Source organism: Gymnoscopelus braueri (assembly GCF_963280865.1).
Source record: "Gymnoscopelus braueri genome assembly, chromosome: 18".
Taxonomy (NCBI): domain Eukaryota; kingdom Metazoa; phylum Chordata; class Actinopteri; order Myctophiformes; family Myctophidae; genus Gymnoscopelus; species Gymnoscopelus braueri.
This window is the reverse complement of record NC_137618.1, coordinates 22226809-22242796: the sequence shown is the minus strand read 5'-3', so window position 1 is coordinate 22242796 and position 15988 is coordinate 22226809. Positions and strand designations below refer to the sequence as shown.

The window sequence follows — 15988 nt, the reverse complement described above, 5'->3', positions numbered from 1 at the left end:
CGTGCGTGCGAGACGGCGGAGGGTCCCGACTAATGCCTGGAACAATAATATTTCTAACGCGATCCTCCATTGCAGAGTGATCACCGATCGAAAACGTCTCACTTCCACCACGTTAAAAAGAAATGGAGATATTAAGCTTTTAGTCAAGGAGTTAACATTGGAGCGGCCGACCGGAAGCATTTTTGACATGGATCCACATCCGGCCTCTCCTTCTTAGAGACTCCTTGGATGATCCCAAAGTTTAGTTAGAGCGCCCCACGTGGGATTTTTTTTTTTTTTTTTTAAATGGGCCAAAAACGGTCCGGACCGTTTATGGCACATAACTTCTCAAAAACGGTCCGGACCGTTTATGGCACTCAATGTGTTAAGGAGCCTAATAGACCTACCAGAGTAGCCTCCATCACAGGAAGGACATGATGCATAACAATATTGCCCGACATGACGCATAAATAATATATACATAACTTGCATAACTAGATACTTAGATAGACTTAAGATCGAGATTACATTTTCCGCTGTCAGTCTAGTTACTGTTGCTCTTTCATAACATTTCTGAGATTATAATTAATTTAAAGTCTACTGTTCATCAATTCATAAACTTCTTGATAGAATCACAAGCTTCTGATCTGATACTTTGTCCTAACACATGTCATTATGGAAATAAGTTGTGTCTAATGCTATTTGTTCCAGAGTTTGTGCTCTCTCTGTTTGATGTCTGTTTTATAATTCAAAAAAGAAAATTGAGATGTTGGAGATAGCGGCAAACATAATTTAATGCCTGTCCTGTTAAATTATAACGTCTTCACAGTCACATAAACCAGTTACGGCGTTGGATTTGAATGATTACAGCTGTCCCAAAGGCCCTTTAAGTTTTGGTGTCTCATTCACTAAACCTCTTAGACAATAGACATTACAGGAGGAAGACACAATTTTGACAAGAAGCACAACCACTGTGGGTGGTCCAGGTCTCCTGACTTTATTACCGCTGCTCCCGCAGAAGGTCAGAAGCTTTCACTTCATGCACTAGTAGATTTGTTTCCTCAGCAGAAAACTGTGTCTCCTCCAACATTTAAATATTAATGCACAACAGTGCAAGTGTACCAAGCTCTAAGGGAATAGGAGACACTCCGATTGGTCTAATTTATGTTATGCCCAAAACACACACATTCAAATTCACAGATTAAATACAACCCCTTTGTGCCCAACGCCGTATGCCCAGATACGCACATCTTACTAGCAAAATTGATGTTGAACATGCCCCAAGGCACAGCTTTAGGCCAAGCGCTACCTTGCACCATAGTCTGTATAATGAATAGGGCTTTAAAATTCATCTTGTTGGCTATTTAATTTGAGAATATCACTATTTTGAATACACATGTACTGTAGTTTCACTGTTAGAATTATAATGACAAATGGTTTTCAAAGTCAAACAGATTCCAGCTTTAGCAGAACTTTGTGTACTTCGATTTCAGCTACAGTATACTAGCAGCCACTCAGAAAGAGCATCAATGAGACATACACATCCATTTTGAACGGATAAATTGGCCTTAATGGCCTAAGAGAGTGTGTGCGTGTGCGTGTGTGTGCGTGCGTGTGTGTGAGAAGACCCAGGGATTGACATATAATGGTCAGGGAACAAATCCAGGTCAAAGGGGCGAACCAGAGACTCTTGAACTCACTTCATCAATTCTCTGTTCAATCTTCATCTCTCCATGTTCCTGTATCGATCTGTGACACAGAGAGAGCAGGAGAGCAAAGGACAGAAAAAATAAACGAGAAAAACAAGAAAATAGATAGAGGTGAAAAGCTATGTCCAGATGGTAGCATTTACCCCCCCCTCCCCCCCCCCTTTATTGTGGTTGGTAGATATCTGCTCTTTCATCGCTGTCGATCCATGCAGTAAAGCAACTATAACAATTTCAGCCTACCGCCAAAAGCATGAAGCTTACTGTTATTAGGTTGCAGTTCTATCTCTCTCCACCCTCTCATATCTACCATACCTCCAATCTATGCCCTCACCAAGGCATATCATCATCACGGATAGACAGTAATCCTATATTCTTGTCTGTTCTCCCTCCCCCTCCCAATGCATGGATGGACTGGGATGTGGGATCAACAGCCCCTACAGGTAATCTGAAACAGATGAGCCACTGCTTTTCTCACATGATTCATCACCTCAGCCTCATGATCAGCAGCTGCAGTTTGACAGTAGTTACCCATGTTGTGCGCACACACACACACACACATTAGCTGAACTTCTATTTTAAAAGGGAGCCAGATAAAATCTGAAAGTAGCATGCATGCAGCATTGTTGCTCAATTGGAGAATCTTCCTACAAACAAGTGTGAAACTAATGAGGAGAGAGGAAGACAAGATTGTTGAGAATGTGAAGAACTAGTCTGCAGCACTGCCAAGGCATGAGTTGGCAATGACAATTCATGTGGCATGATTGTGGGCAGAAGGAAACAAAAGAGGCACCATCTCAATCAAAACGTGTGATGGTATACAGTAGATTGGAGCGTAACATAGGGCTGGGTGATATTTGTGACTGCATACCTCGATATCGGTTATGTGACGATATGTTGTGGATAATTGTGCTTTCAGAAGATTTCTAAACGATTATTAGGAATGTGGATATGATGATGAATAAATAAATGAAAGCATTCATTGTAATGCAGCCATTAAGACTAGTAAAAGACAACATTAAAGCTACAATTATAGTGCCCACCAAGATAGTGGCATTGGCTTTAGCTGCCAATCATTTGAAATGTTAGTCAACAAAGTAAAATAGAAATTAATAAACCATACCTCATGTTTGTGTATGTTCCCCAGACAGCTGGAAGAGAGAAAGGACAAATAATGAATTGGTTAAAAACTGGGAGAATATAATTTATTCACACAACAATGGCAGGAGCCTAGTTGCCTGTCTACCCCCTCTCACTCTCCCCTCTCTCCCCCTCAACAGCTGATCGAGCTCTGGTCTGAAGTCACACACACAACTCTCTTTATCTCCCTCCGTCTCTCACTGATCAAGCTCTGGCAACAATGGCAATTTGCTCCGACATAAACCTTTGCCCAACAATGCAGACGTCGGGGTCTGCCATCTGGGGCATAATTCTATAAATCTGAGGGGTTGTGAGATACTCCACAATCCACATAGGAACGGTGTGGCTCCAATGTGGATCTCGGACTTAGGCCCGGGCTACACACACATTTTTCTGTGAGTTTGGGCCTCTCAGCCACACGAATATGACGTTTTTGGCCACTAAAACTGGGATTTTTGTAAACGGATAAAAAAGGTGAAGATTTAGCATAATATCCAATTCAGTGGACCTGTGTAGACATGTAAAACGGAGAGTTTGAGAAACGATGACCACTCAATTTGTCCATGGCCATTGTTGGCTTGCGCCTGGAAACTCCAAAAATGATGGCGGATATCTATCGGATTGTTTATGATTGTTAATCACTGTTAAAACATTTGCGGAGGTATTTCTGTATTCTACCGGCAACATGCATACAATGTTTGGCACCTGTCGGTCCAGCCGTTTGCGAGATTAGCTCCGGACATACAGACACACAGGCCCTCTCATAGACGGTTATTGCAAGATTAGCTACGGACAGAGACACACAGGCCCTCTCACAGACGCCAGACCTTGATTTAGTCTTAGCTGTAAATAGATATACTTTTCACCTAACTTTGTTCTTGTATTTACGTTTTATGCTCCGTTTCCCTGTGTAATGTAATGTAATGTACTCCACTGTCTGCCTGTTTTTATATGTTTTTCTATCGGGAATGCGAATGTAAATTGGCATCTTTGCTAAATTCTGTGTATTTACGACGTTGCATTGTATGTATTGTTTGTTCATTAATATGCGGTGTCCCGTCTAAATAAACAAATAAAGTAAGTAAGACAGCTAGCCTCTTGTAGAGACACGCGGTAAAACAATGTTCTGAAATTAATCTAGTTCTCTCTCATCTTTGATATTTTTTAATACTGTATATAGTCAAGTCAACATTTGTTGAAATTAAATCACGCGAGACGTTTAATCTTCCATGAACAAAGAATTCGGTGTCTTTATTAACAAGCTCTTTCTTTTTTGATGCTTTGGTCCTTGTCTGAGAGCACCGGCCGTCATCCTTATAAATAGGTTTTAGCAAGTGAACACTCTACAAGAAAATGCACTCTTGCAAAATGTGTGCACTCACACAATATCAAGTACACACACACACACAAAAGTATACTAAACAATTGCCAGCATCACTTTACACAAAGACACACACTTGCACGCCACACACACACACACACGCACACTAAAGCTGCAATCCGGAACTTATAAATGAATAAAACATTTAACCAATCTGTATGGTAGATTATGATACAATACAACTAGCACATCTGCAGTGGTTGGAGGTGGACAATTACTGTACTGGTTGACATTAGTAGTACTGCCTGAAGCTCATAAGTACAGCATCTCCCCTGGACAAGTGGTGATACCATCTTGGAAGAGCTGTAGATGTTGCTTGGACGTCAAACTTATGAATTGCAGCTTTAATTAAGTCCCAAAGGAGGCAATTGACGGAATGAGTGGGGAAGAGAAGAAAAAGGCAGAAAAAGAAAAAGGCACAGTATTTTATGTGGACCAGAAGGATAATAAATGTGTGTCCTAGTTGTGTGAATGCCTGTGGATACATAAAGCACCTGACCTTCACTGCAGTCCCCTGTCTTTGCCAACAAGCCTCCAGGGCCCATCAGTAAAGTAAAGGGGGGCGCATGCTACCATTTTCAGTGATGACCCTCTCACCGCGGTGGTTTAAAAACTACAACATGCGCACCGCTCACCTCAACACATCTCTCTGCTGTTAGCCTGTTACTGACCGACATCACCGGACTATGAGCACGTATCATCACCTTTTAGGTGAAAACGTTTCATGCTACCAGTCTCAACACCCACACACACTCTGAGCTAGTAGCATTACGGCGTTGTGTGACTATTGTAACATCCAATCTGTTATCTGTCATCTGTAACATTACGTTTGGTCTGTGCTGATGTCAGAACTATAGGCTATAGGCTGTTTTTCATGTTCTGCATTAGGCAGGAGGACACATTCTTGGGTCGCGAACTGATTATATGAGTAAATATCTTTTTTTTTCATCATAAATAAAATAAAACATCTAAGAATTTCCATAAAGAAAAAAAACATGAAGTAGTAGTGAAAATAGCAGATCTACAAGTGCACAACGTGCCGCGATGTGAGGTGTTGTGCACTTGTACATCTGCTATTTTCACTAGTTTGGGTCCCGGGGAGACATCAAATTTCTCTTTTGGGTCTCGAGCTAAAAAGTTTGGGAACCACAGGTATAGTGTATACGTCGGTATACTTTTATATTTATTGACGGTGTCTTTTGTTCTGAACCAGGCGGGGTGATTGTATAGGGTGTACTGTATACATCTGTATAATTTAATAATAGGGGGTCTTTATTGTGATGTTACTCTTCTGTACCTTCTGTACTTCTTTGCCCTGTATCTGTCACTTTTACTGCTGTGCTGTCTCTGGAATTTCCCCTGCAGGATCAATAAAGGCATCCATCTATTCTATACAGTACACACATACCTTACAGTAAGTACACAGTCACACACACTTTACTGTAAGTACACACACACACACACACACACACACACACACACACCTTAGCTTGATTCTCTTGGGGAACTACAAAGTGCAAACAAACCAATCAAGTTGAAGTTTACACCAAACCAAACAGTTTATATGAAACAAATGTGTTGCTCTTGTGCTAACAGCTAATACACTGTATTATGCAAATAAAGTATAACCAATGTTGAGGAAAACATATTGTTGGTCATGTTTCTTGGCAATATCTTTAGTCTAATGTCACTTAGATTTTAAAGTCTATCGTCATGTTTTCTTTATCATGATGATCAGTCAATGAGGAAGCAATTCCTTCCTTCCTTATTGCGGAAAATATACCGCAATAAGGAAGGGTGGGAGAAAAAGATAATGTAAGTAAATTGCATGATTCAACTCCCAATTTTATGGGCAGCATAATGCAGACAGGTGCCAACTGTCCTCATTTACCACTGAGCCCATCATAACTAACTCTCTCTCAACTGGGCCATTGCCCTACTTCTGACCACAAAACCAGGCCTGAACTAACCTGAGCTGTGATTCATCAAAATGCATCTTCTCTTTACTGAAGAGCTGGAGACAGAGAGCCCCCGGTTACTGAACACACACTATAAAGCAATGATTATAATCAGAATATTGAACTATTTAATACTTTTTTTTCCAACAAAAAATATCACTTACCCTACCTTTAACCATAGTTTTCCCCGTTTTTATTTCACATGAGAAAGACATTGATTTCCTAATAGTTTTTCTTTATTTCAGATTCAACATTTCTTTAAAGTTTTAAACACTGACATGAACTACCATGAATCTAAATTCCAAGAGAAAAGCTAGTTCTGTGATATTCTCATATGTTGCCTTGTTGGAGGAGATGGCTGTGTGTGCACTCCCAAAACATATGATTTAAATTGAATACCGTACATGAATTGTGAAACAAATGTTGAATTGTGAAAAATGTTCTTCTTCTGTCGTATGTCCTTAGACCTTCAGCTCTGTTGCAGGACATACGACGAAGAACATTTGTTTCACAATTCAACATTGTGACATTAAAACAAATGTTTAAACATCGATACTCCTGGTATATTTATCCTGAAGCTCTCAAAGAAGAATGAATCAGGTTTTTTATCATCATCTTCGTCATCGTCTTTTCTACTTTCTGTTTCTGACCAAATGGTATGTTATGGCCTCTGTGATTTTATTGTTCCTCTGTGAGCCTGATGGATGGGGAGATGAGGTACAATGTTCTGGTTATCATTAGTCTAACCCTTGTTTAATAGTGAGGAGACATTGGAATCTTGCAACAGCTGACTAAATAGATTCCATAAATGTGAAAAAAAAACTAAGAAAAACACGATTTTGATTACTTCTGATTAATTGGCATCCCTACCGACATCTTTCAATGTTTTTTGCATTCAATTTGTGAATGTCTGCACAATTTAACATGAATTTTGAAATATATATTGCAAACTCAACCAGGAAAAAGGAAGAGAGAATGTCAATGGAAAAACAAAACGCATGGTGAAATTCATAGGTTTGATTTTGAAATAGTGCCTCATTCATCATGTCATTGAATCAACCACAAATTCCAGCACTGATATGATTGGGAAAAACCCTGACTGATTTATAGCATACCTCCAATGCCATTAAAAGTGAATAAGTGTAAAATTATAAATACAGCACAAAATGCACCCATATATCATCTCACTTAGCTGGTACGAAGATACACTGTTTAGTTATTTGTGAAGAACTTAATATTTGATGAAGGTTAGGTAATTTTCTTTTGCTGTAACATGTACAAAGCCACTGATCTGACTGTCCAAATATTGTCCAAAAATGTGAACATGATTTGAAGCAAGATAAAGATATGGTATGCTGCATGTCCAGTTCAGGACTGGATAGGTTTACAGGTACATGAATCATCCAATATTACGAGTGAGAAAATGTGTTGTCTGTACTCCATTATCCCTATCTGTGATCTCCCCCTACTAGCTCCAGAACACAGTCACACAGCACTGCCATCCAGCATAGGAGGGCGGAACAGTCTATTTTTGACATATTGTGTGTGTGTACATATATGTGTGTGTGTGTACGTGTACGTGTGCAATACAAAAAGTTTGGAAATTTGGGTTAAATTATGTTTCTGTCATAACAATGTTTCTTGGAGATAACTGTTGGAAAGTCTGTTTATTTCCCTTTTAAATGGTGCCCCATTTGTAAGGAACAAGCATTTGTGCGATGAGTAGCACAGCCAAGTTTGTGGGATGCGCCCATGAAAGATTTGCCAAAACTATCTGCCAATGCCAAACAGCTTATTCTGCTGACCTGTTAGTATTGACTCTTTGTTTGGTGGACGGAATGATTGAAGTGTATCAGTATGTGACAAGGAAAAAACAAGACAATATTGGCAATTTTACAATGTATTCATAACAAACAGTCAGGAGCCTCAGCAGCGTGTGGAAGGACCACATGCTGGTCACCACCAGCCTGGTCGTACATTACTGTTGTATGGCATTCCACTCCTTAACCCGGATTTGTTGCATGTCAGCCAACGTGGTTGTGTTGGTCACTCTAGGGTTTTCCAGTGATGGAGAGATGCTGCCCCACACAATCGCACTGCCTCCACGATGTTACTCTATCGGTGCAGCAATCAGCATATACATCATGGGTGCCATTCAGGCACCTGAATGGCTGCGGTTACATGGACATCATGTATTCATTCAGAATGAACTCATTCCGAATAGAGATTCATAATCTGTTCCACTCTCCTGTTTACATGGGACCTGAATAAAAGTATTCCTTGTTTACATGACCCAAAGCATTCATTCGGAATATAACTTTTGACATGCGTAAAGTGGTTCCCGCTTATGCCCGGGCATGGACCAGGGGCCGCTCGGCTCCACTACCCGGGGCGGAGCTTCCCCTGGTGGGCATGGGAGGAGGCAATAGCCCCCTTGTGCCTCCGCGGCGGAGGTCTGTCGGTCGTAGGCAGGCCGGGAAGCAACGCAACGACTCCTGGCTAGGCAGCGTTGTATGCAATCGCCGTTTTAATGCGAAAGTAGCAGATCTACAAGTTCAGACTGTCTGTTCTTTTTTTGTATTTTGATTATAAGTTCCCGTTTCAAAGATTGTTCCTCCATCACAGGCTCAGATCCTCGGAGCGTCCGTTCTCCTGGACAAGTCTGGGCTTAACCATTACAGGCTTATTAAATGATGCTATAGAATAGAATCATTCATTTTATTCCGCAGGAGCGAGCGCTTCTCAGCACCAACCGTGGCCGAATTAGAGATTTTATAGGTTTTTTGGGCAATTCTGACAGCACTACTAAGCACGGTCGGACGTGCAAAAGAATGCATGCATTCCAAACAGAGAGGAGCGTTCGGAAGAAAGTGTTTATATGGTAAATTCCGATTTGAGGTGTTTACATGAGCATTTTTATTCTGAATGAATTCATTCATTCATTCATTCCGAATATAAGTGGAATATACCTGTCCATGTAACCGCAGCCAATGTCAGCATCTGGGGGTACTAGAAGCTCAAAACGATACCAACAGCAGACTAAACTGTTTGTAATTGGCAAAGAAGATTTGCCAAATTTTTCATGAGCACAACCTTACATACTTAGCTGTGCCCCTTACAAATGGGGCAACATTTAAAAAAGGAAATAAACAGGCTTTCCAAAGGTATAAAAGTTGTTGCCAAGAAGCACTGTTACAGAGACATAACATCTACCAAACAAACATTTCCAAACTTTGTGTTTGATGTTGGTGGACGGTTACACACACACACACACACACACACACACACACAAATGAATATCAGACCAGGTTTGACGAAACTGAACATTTGTCACAATCTCTAACTACATGTAAAATCTACCCTCATTAACCATTGTCATGTACTCATATTTCCCCAGAATCCCTCTCACCCATGCAGCTAAGTTCATTCATAACATCACGCATTAGGTGAAAGGAAACTCCTCACTATACTGCACATCCCAGGTCCCTCCTGTACATCCCGGATAATGGGTACATCCTTATGAAAAGTCTTGTTGTTCCCACTTGACTTAATTAGAAATTGAATGACACCATCTATCTATACACGATGGAGAAAACAGTTTAGTGGTGACAAGAATTAAATGGGGGCAAAGTAGTTAAGCAACCTCACCAGACACATTGACTCAAGTGATGGCAAGCAAGAAAACCTTGGTCACTGACATACAGCTCAACTGTCATATAACTGACTTTCAATTAAGATAGTTTTAACTTAAAGTTAATGAATGGGTCGTATGGGTCGTATACTGTCACTGAGACAATGTACTTACAGGCAATGTAGGCAATCAATGCGAGGGCGACGAGGAGCTTCATCATTCTTCTGTTTAATCCTGATAGCATCCAGACGATCCGCTTCATCCTCTGCTTATTGCAGCATATGGAACCAGGAAACCCACCAAGATGAGGTCGACAACTACAACATTTTTAGTCAAGAAGAATCACCCGCCTCCTCAGTCATGTCCAGGGTTCATTAGTCACCGTAATAGTTAATGAGTCAATGAAAAAAGGCTGAAACAATAACAACAACAACAAAAGTAGCTAGACAGGACATGCAAGCTAGCCGCGGCTGCTACGTCAACAGAGCACAGAGGCAGCCAGTCATACGTGGCTAGCGCCGCTACACAGGTAGCAACCAGGATCAGGTGGCTAGCCTAGTGCAGCACTGTTGTGCTAACGTTAGCAACTTGCCATCAACTTATAGTGTTTATACGTGCCACATGGTCACATACGTAGCTACTTTGCAGAGCTGCAACCCACAGTCCTCGTTAACGCAGTCCCGGCAACTTAATAGTCCATTTAGAAACCGCACAATATGCCGAGCGACTGACTAGTTAACAACTAGCCAAACATTAGCGGTTAGCTGGCTAGCAAGGTACCTATACTGAAGTGACAGGGTGTTTTATTGCCGGTCATAATTGCTGCACACAAAACATGCGAGTTCCGGGAGTTATATAGTAAAGTAACTCGCAACCAGACGAACGTTCATCTTTATCCACGGAGAGACGCGCATGTAACGGTTTCTTCTCTGCTGGGCCGAGGTACTTCTCCACAGGATGAGCGACCATTCCTGGCTCGATTAAGCATCCTGCCGGCTGCCGCTGTAATAATCAAAACGGTACACACGTCCCATCACTTTTACTTAAATAATCGCTGCTGGGATGTAAACCCGCCCGCGTAAAACAACCCCAAAAAGAAGTCTTATTCTTAAGAGCGAGTGTGTTTTTTTAGGCATAACTTCGTGTACATTCGCCGTGGACACAATGGTTCATTCATAACCCTCACGAATTTGGGTAATTTTCCACATGCATGTGCGCGTGCGTGTGCATATATATATATATATATATATATATATATATATATATATATATATACATACATACATACATATACATACACACCTACACACACATATATATATATATATATATATATATATATATATATATATATATATATATATATATATATATATATATATATATATATATATATACATACATATACATACACACCTACACACACATATATATATATATATATATATATATATATATATATATATATATATATATATATATATACATACATACATACATACATATACACACCTACACACACATATATATATATATATATATATATATATATATATATATATATATATATATATATATATATATACATACATATACATACACACCTACACACACACACACATATATATATATATATATATATATATATATATATATATATATATATATATATATATATATATATATATATATATATGTATATATATATATATATATATATATATATATACACATATATATACATATATATATATTTATAGTGTCTGATGGACTTTACTGAGAGAGTTAACAAGTGAAAAAAACTATTTTAACTATATATTAATAGTATGGGAAAATATCCCAATGTTATTTAATTTGCTCTATTTGATACATACACCTACATAACATTTGTAGAAGACACACCAATGTAGTTACAACACTTGTATTATAGCCCTCTTACACAATTAACATGCAGTTAATGCAACATGGTAGATGCAGTACAGTCCATGTTAGTTAATATAACAATGTATTAATGTGGTGTACTTACGTGATAGTTTATGCTCTATCACACTGGTTCCCAAACTTGGGGGTCCCCAGATAATTAGCTTAATGTGCAACATTGTTTTCTCAATCAACAGTAAACAAACCAACATAGTATAAGTGTATACAGGGGATCTGCACATTTCTAAACTTACAATTTAATGGCATTGGCCAAATATTACGTAAGAAAGAGGCAAAAATTGTAAAATTAGCCGATCTACAAGCTCACAACGCCTCACAGTGCGAGGCGTTGTGAGCTTGTAGTTTGGCAATTTTCACAATATTTATCTGTGGAACCGATTTTTTTTTTTAATTATTATTATTTTTATTTATTTTTTTATCCCACGATTTTGTAACCCCTATTTTTTACACCCAGTGCCAATTGTCTATGTAATCCTGGGCACTACCTTCCCTCTGCCAACCTAGGGAGGCCAGGGCCGAGCTCATGCCTCCTTCAATGCATGAGAGCCAACTGACCTTCTTGTCACCTGACAGGGGAGAGTTTCCCTGGTTGGACGTAGCGCGTGGAAGGAACACGTTATTCCAACCAGTTCCCTTCCCCTCCATCAGTCGCCCCGGCTGGCCAGGGGGAGGCAGTATAGTGACCAGGATTACTGCATGTTTTTGTGAGGGTACCTCGGGGGAACACGGGGAGAACATGCAAACTCCACACAGAAAGGCCCTTTTGCCAACCCCACCTAGGGTATGGGCACTGATGACGCGGAGGAGAGAACACGCCCCCAGCGCCCACAGCGTCCCCTGCGGGAATTGAACCCAGGATCTTCTAGCTGTGAGGCGACAGCACTACTGACTGCGCCACCGTGCCCCCCTGTGGAACCGATTACTAAACTAAATTACTAAATGTAATGCCTACAATTCCAAGTGCTTGTCAGGGTGGCGGGTCCCCAGTTCAAATATGATTATTTTGGTTGGGTCACGGGGGTCGCGTGATGTAACCTGCAGTAACTACAGTTTTAATGTAGCTCTGTTACTTTTTATGAAGAGTAGCCTAACTAGTAGCTTACCTAGCTAAATTTCTTATGTAGCTTGCCTTGCCACTGCAGGATATACTGTAGGCAGTAACTGTGGGTTTAGAAGCAATGAAGCACTATTCATATAGTCTGTGACAAATTTCTCCTTTAATAATGTGGGAACGAACTAATATCTCATGATACATTCTTGATTTAAAATGTGATAATGTATAGTGGGCCATATTTAGCATGTCATGAATAAACCATGACAAAATCTGCATATGCTGTGTCAATCTTTCATAGAGATGTGTTGATGAAGTTTTGTTAATGTAACATATTACAAATATATGACAAATAATTATTGAAGTACAATGACAAAACACAGTAGTTTACTAATATACTACTCTTGATAGTTTCAGACAGAAGATCAAATTAAGAAGGCTTTCCTGTAACTGTGTTGACAAGTGCTTTGAAATATGAGATTAATTTGGCTCGCTTGAGCTCCTCTGGCAGACTTACAAGCTGCATGTTTGTGTTCAGCTTGATGTAAAGCCATGCCAATTCCAATATCCTTAACAACTGTTTCACGCCTTCTGAGCTCTTTTTAATGCTTGATCCTACTACACAGAAACACAATAATATTTTATAGGGCGTAATCCCCCACCAAATTAGGTGAATGGTCTTATGAGTCATAATGTGGCAATGACCGTCAAACAGGGTTTTGATACTCTGTACCATTTGCCTGTAATTGCCTTCAAAAACTTGTGGACGGGGCCTATTTCTTGGGCAACATCCAATCATTCCCGAATTGCAATTGAGTGGCCTCTATAGTGCTCTATAGGAGGTGTTACAAACAGCCCACAACTAACACAGCCCTGGGTAGGCAACCCAGCCTGGCAAAGATCTGTGCGCAGGAGGAGCACACTTTTTTACTTTTCAAAGTTGGGCTCTAGACAGTCACTTTTTCCTTGAAGGCTACAAGCTAAAAAATGACAATAACTATTTTTTTTATAGAATAGTTATTACTACAACAAGGTTTCAGCAACAGCCATCACTGTGGCAGAGTACATTCTCCACAACTGTCTCAGCAGACACAATTTTAATCTAAAAAATGTACCATTATAATCTAAAATTGTCAGCTGTCTTCTCCAAATCTTCAAGTAATTAATTAGACACTCCCATAGCTATTGTATTTTTCAGTGTACTACACTGATAATTCCTAATAAGAACTGATCAGCGATTACAAGCAGCGTAGCCCATGGTGTGCAGCTGGTGCTTGATGCCTAGCAACACAATATAAATGAATTTCTGATGAAGTTAAGATCTTTTAATTTGAACAAATGAAGCCTATTTGCCTTTTATAGTCGCATTGAAGACAGCTCCCTTTTGAGACCAGCTCAAGATGCTCCATAATGATTTTAACTACACCAAGACAAATCAGCTCTGTAAGTCTTTGAAGGGTTTTGCAATGACCACCATGCAGATAAAGCAGATCACATTCACTTCTTACCATTACTATCCTTCCCTAAGGTCTTACCTGGTAAATAGGCTTTCACATTCTTTGATCCTGCTGTGGAAGTCATACCAAGATCAATTGAAATGGTTTCATTTATCCAGCAAATAATGCATTTATCCTTTTTGAGCACTAGATTTTGAATGCATGTTTAATTGGATTTTTGCATTATGCAAAAAGGTCAGGCTTGTGATTATTCTAGTTTCACAACCATGCTTCACTTGAGATGTTACATACATAGATGCATGCGTACGTACGTACGTACGTACGTAATTTGTCTTCAATAATATTTATTTAAATCTTCATGCACTGTGCAAATTCAGATTGTATAGCGTTGTGGCCTAGATGTGTGGTTCTACAATTATAGAAACTAGACCATACCCGTGGGGGGATATGCGCACATGATGTGGCAACCCGGGAGCCAGCGAACACAAAAACGCTAATAAACAGCTGAGATTTTGTGTAATCGGAAAACGGACTTCGTTGTTAGGTGCACATGGTAAGGGTCAATGGCTGTGTGCAAATTCAGATCAATTGCTCCAGCCACTGAGGAGAACCGGGCAGAACAATTTTGGCCTCACCACCACGGCACCATGCACCCATGCACTACAGAGGTTTGTCAAATTATAGGTTTGTCAAATTATAGGAGGATAAACAATGAAAATCTTGACCACATGGGTGAATTATTACAGAAATAATGTAGCTCCATTCCACTGAGCACAATAGCACAACAATTCTTGAATTTCCATATAATAACCGACAAAAAATAAAACAGAAACAGAACACTTCTCAGTGGACACACACAGGCTTTCAATGTCTATTTCTTGATGCATGCAACTTTAAATTAAGTACAAACAGTATATAAACATAAATATCTTTCTTTTATACTCCAATCTGTTCTGACTGAAACACACTGAAGATAGTGCAGCACATGGCTGACAGGCCAACAAGAATACACTGTGGGTGGGACTTAACAACTAAGAAATAATTAATTATCAAATCAATCAATGTAAACTGAGGCAGTAGAACACAAGAAGGGAACTAAAACAAAATACTTAAAAGGACATGGAATCTCCTATGTAAAGGTTTTATTTTGGTGTTTGTTTTGGTAGACATGCAGGGATGTTTTTGGACAATACCAAAACAAACAATGAAAATGTACACACCACCACACTATTCCAGTGGCCGATGACTACTGGGCTGGTATAGAGATAAATCATTAATAAACAAAAAAATCTTGTTTTGTTGTGTAAACACAGGGCAAAGTTACACAAATCTAGGCTATAACACGAATAAATTAGCCTGCAATATAATAACAGGCTGCAATATCAAAAACAGGCTATGTCTCTGTAAGTCAGAGGCATAGCCTGTCTGGAGGTTTGATATTACAGCTGAGATATTTAATTCAATATCATTAACAGCATACACACTTGCAAGTGATGAGGCCGCTTTTTGTTTGTTTGTTTGTTTGTTTGTTTGTTTGTTTGTTTGTTTGTTTTGTTTGTATAGAGCCCGCTCAGCAGTTCGGGAGACACACTGAATTTCAAGAAGCAATTCATATCTCTAATCAGTTCACATTTCACTTGGTTTAGAATGAGATGAAAACATGAAATAACATAATGTAATTTAACAATTTTATACATTAACTTCAATTAAGAGTCTGGCAAGATTTGCATCCTGATACCCAACC

The 15988-nt window shown here is 39.5% G+C and overlaps 1 protein-coding gene across 2 annotated transcripts in view; it reads right to left on the bottom strand.

Annotated features, from left to right (window-relative positions):
* uxs1 (UDP-glucuronate decarboxylase 1) overlaps positions 1-10916 on the bottom strand; it is a 48548-nt gene extending 37632 nt beyond the window's left edge. Inside the window, exons 1-3 of one of the 2 annotated variants that reach the window (XM_080457185.1) lie at positions 9970-10916; positions 2809-2836; positions 1680-1728 (exon numbers count right to left, since the gene is read on the bottom strand). In XM_080457185.1, the coding sequence (XP_080313311.1) occupies positions 1680-1728; positions 2809-2836; positions 9970-10057 (165 nt within the window). In that variant the 5' untranslated portion in view covers positions 10058-10916. Of the gene's footprint in view, positions 1-582; positions 588-1679; positions 1729-2808; positions 2837-9969 lie in introns of those variants that run through there. The other variant, XM_080457186.1, reaches the window with a different exon arrangement.
* Between the last annotated feature and the right edge of the window lie 5072 nt (positions 10917-15988).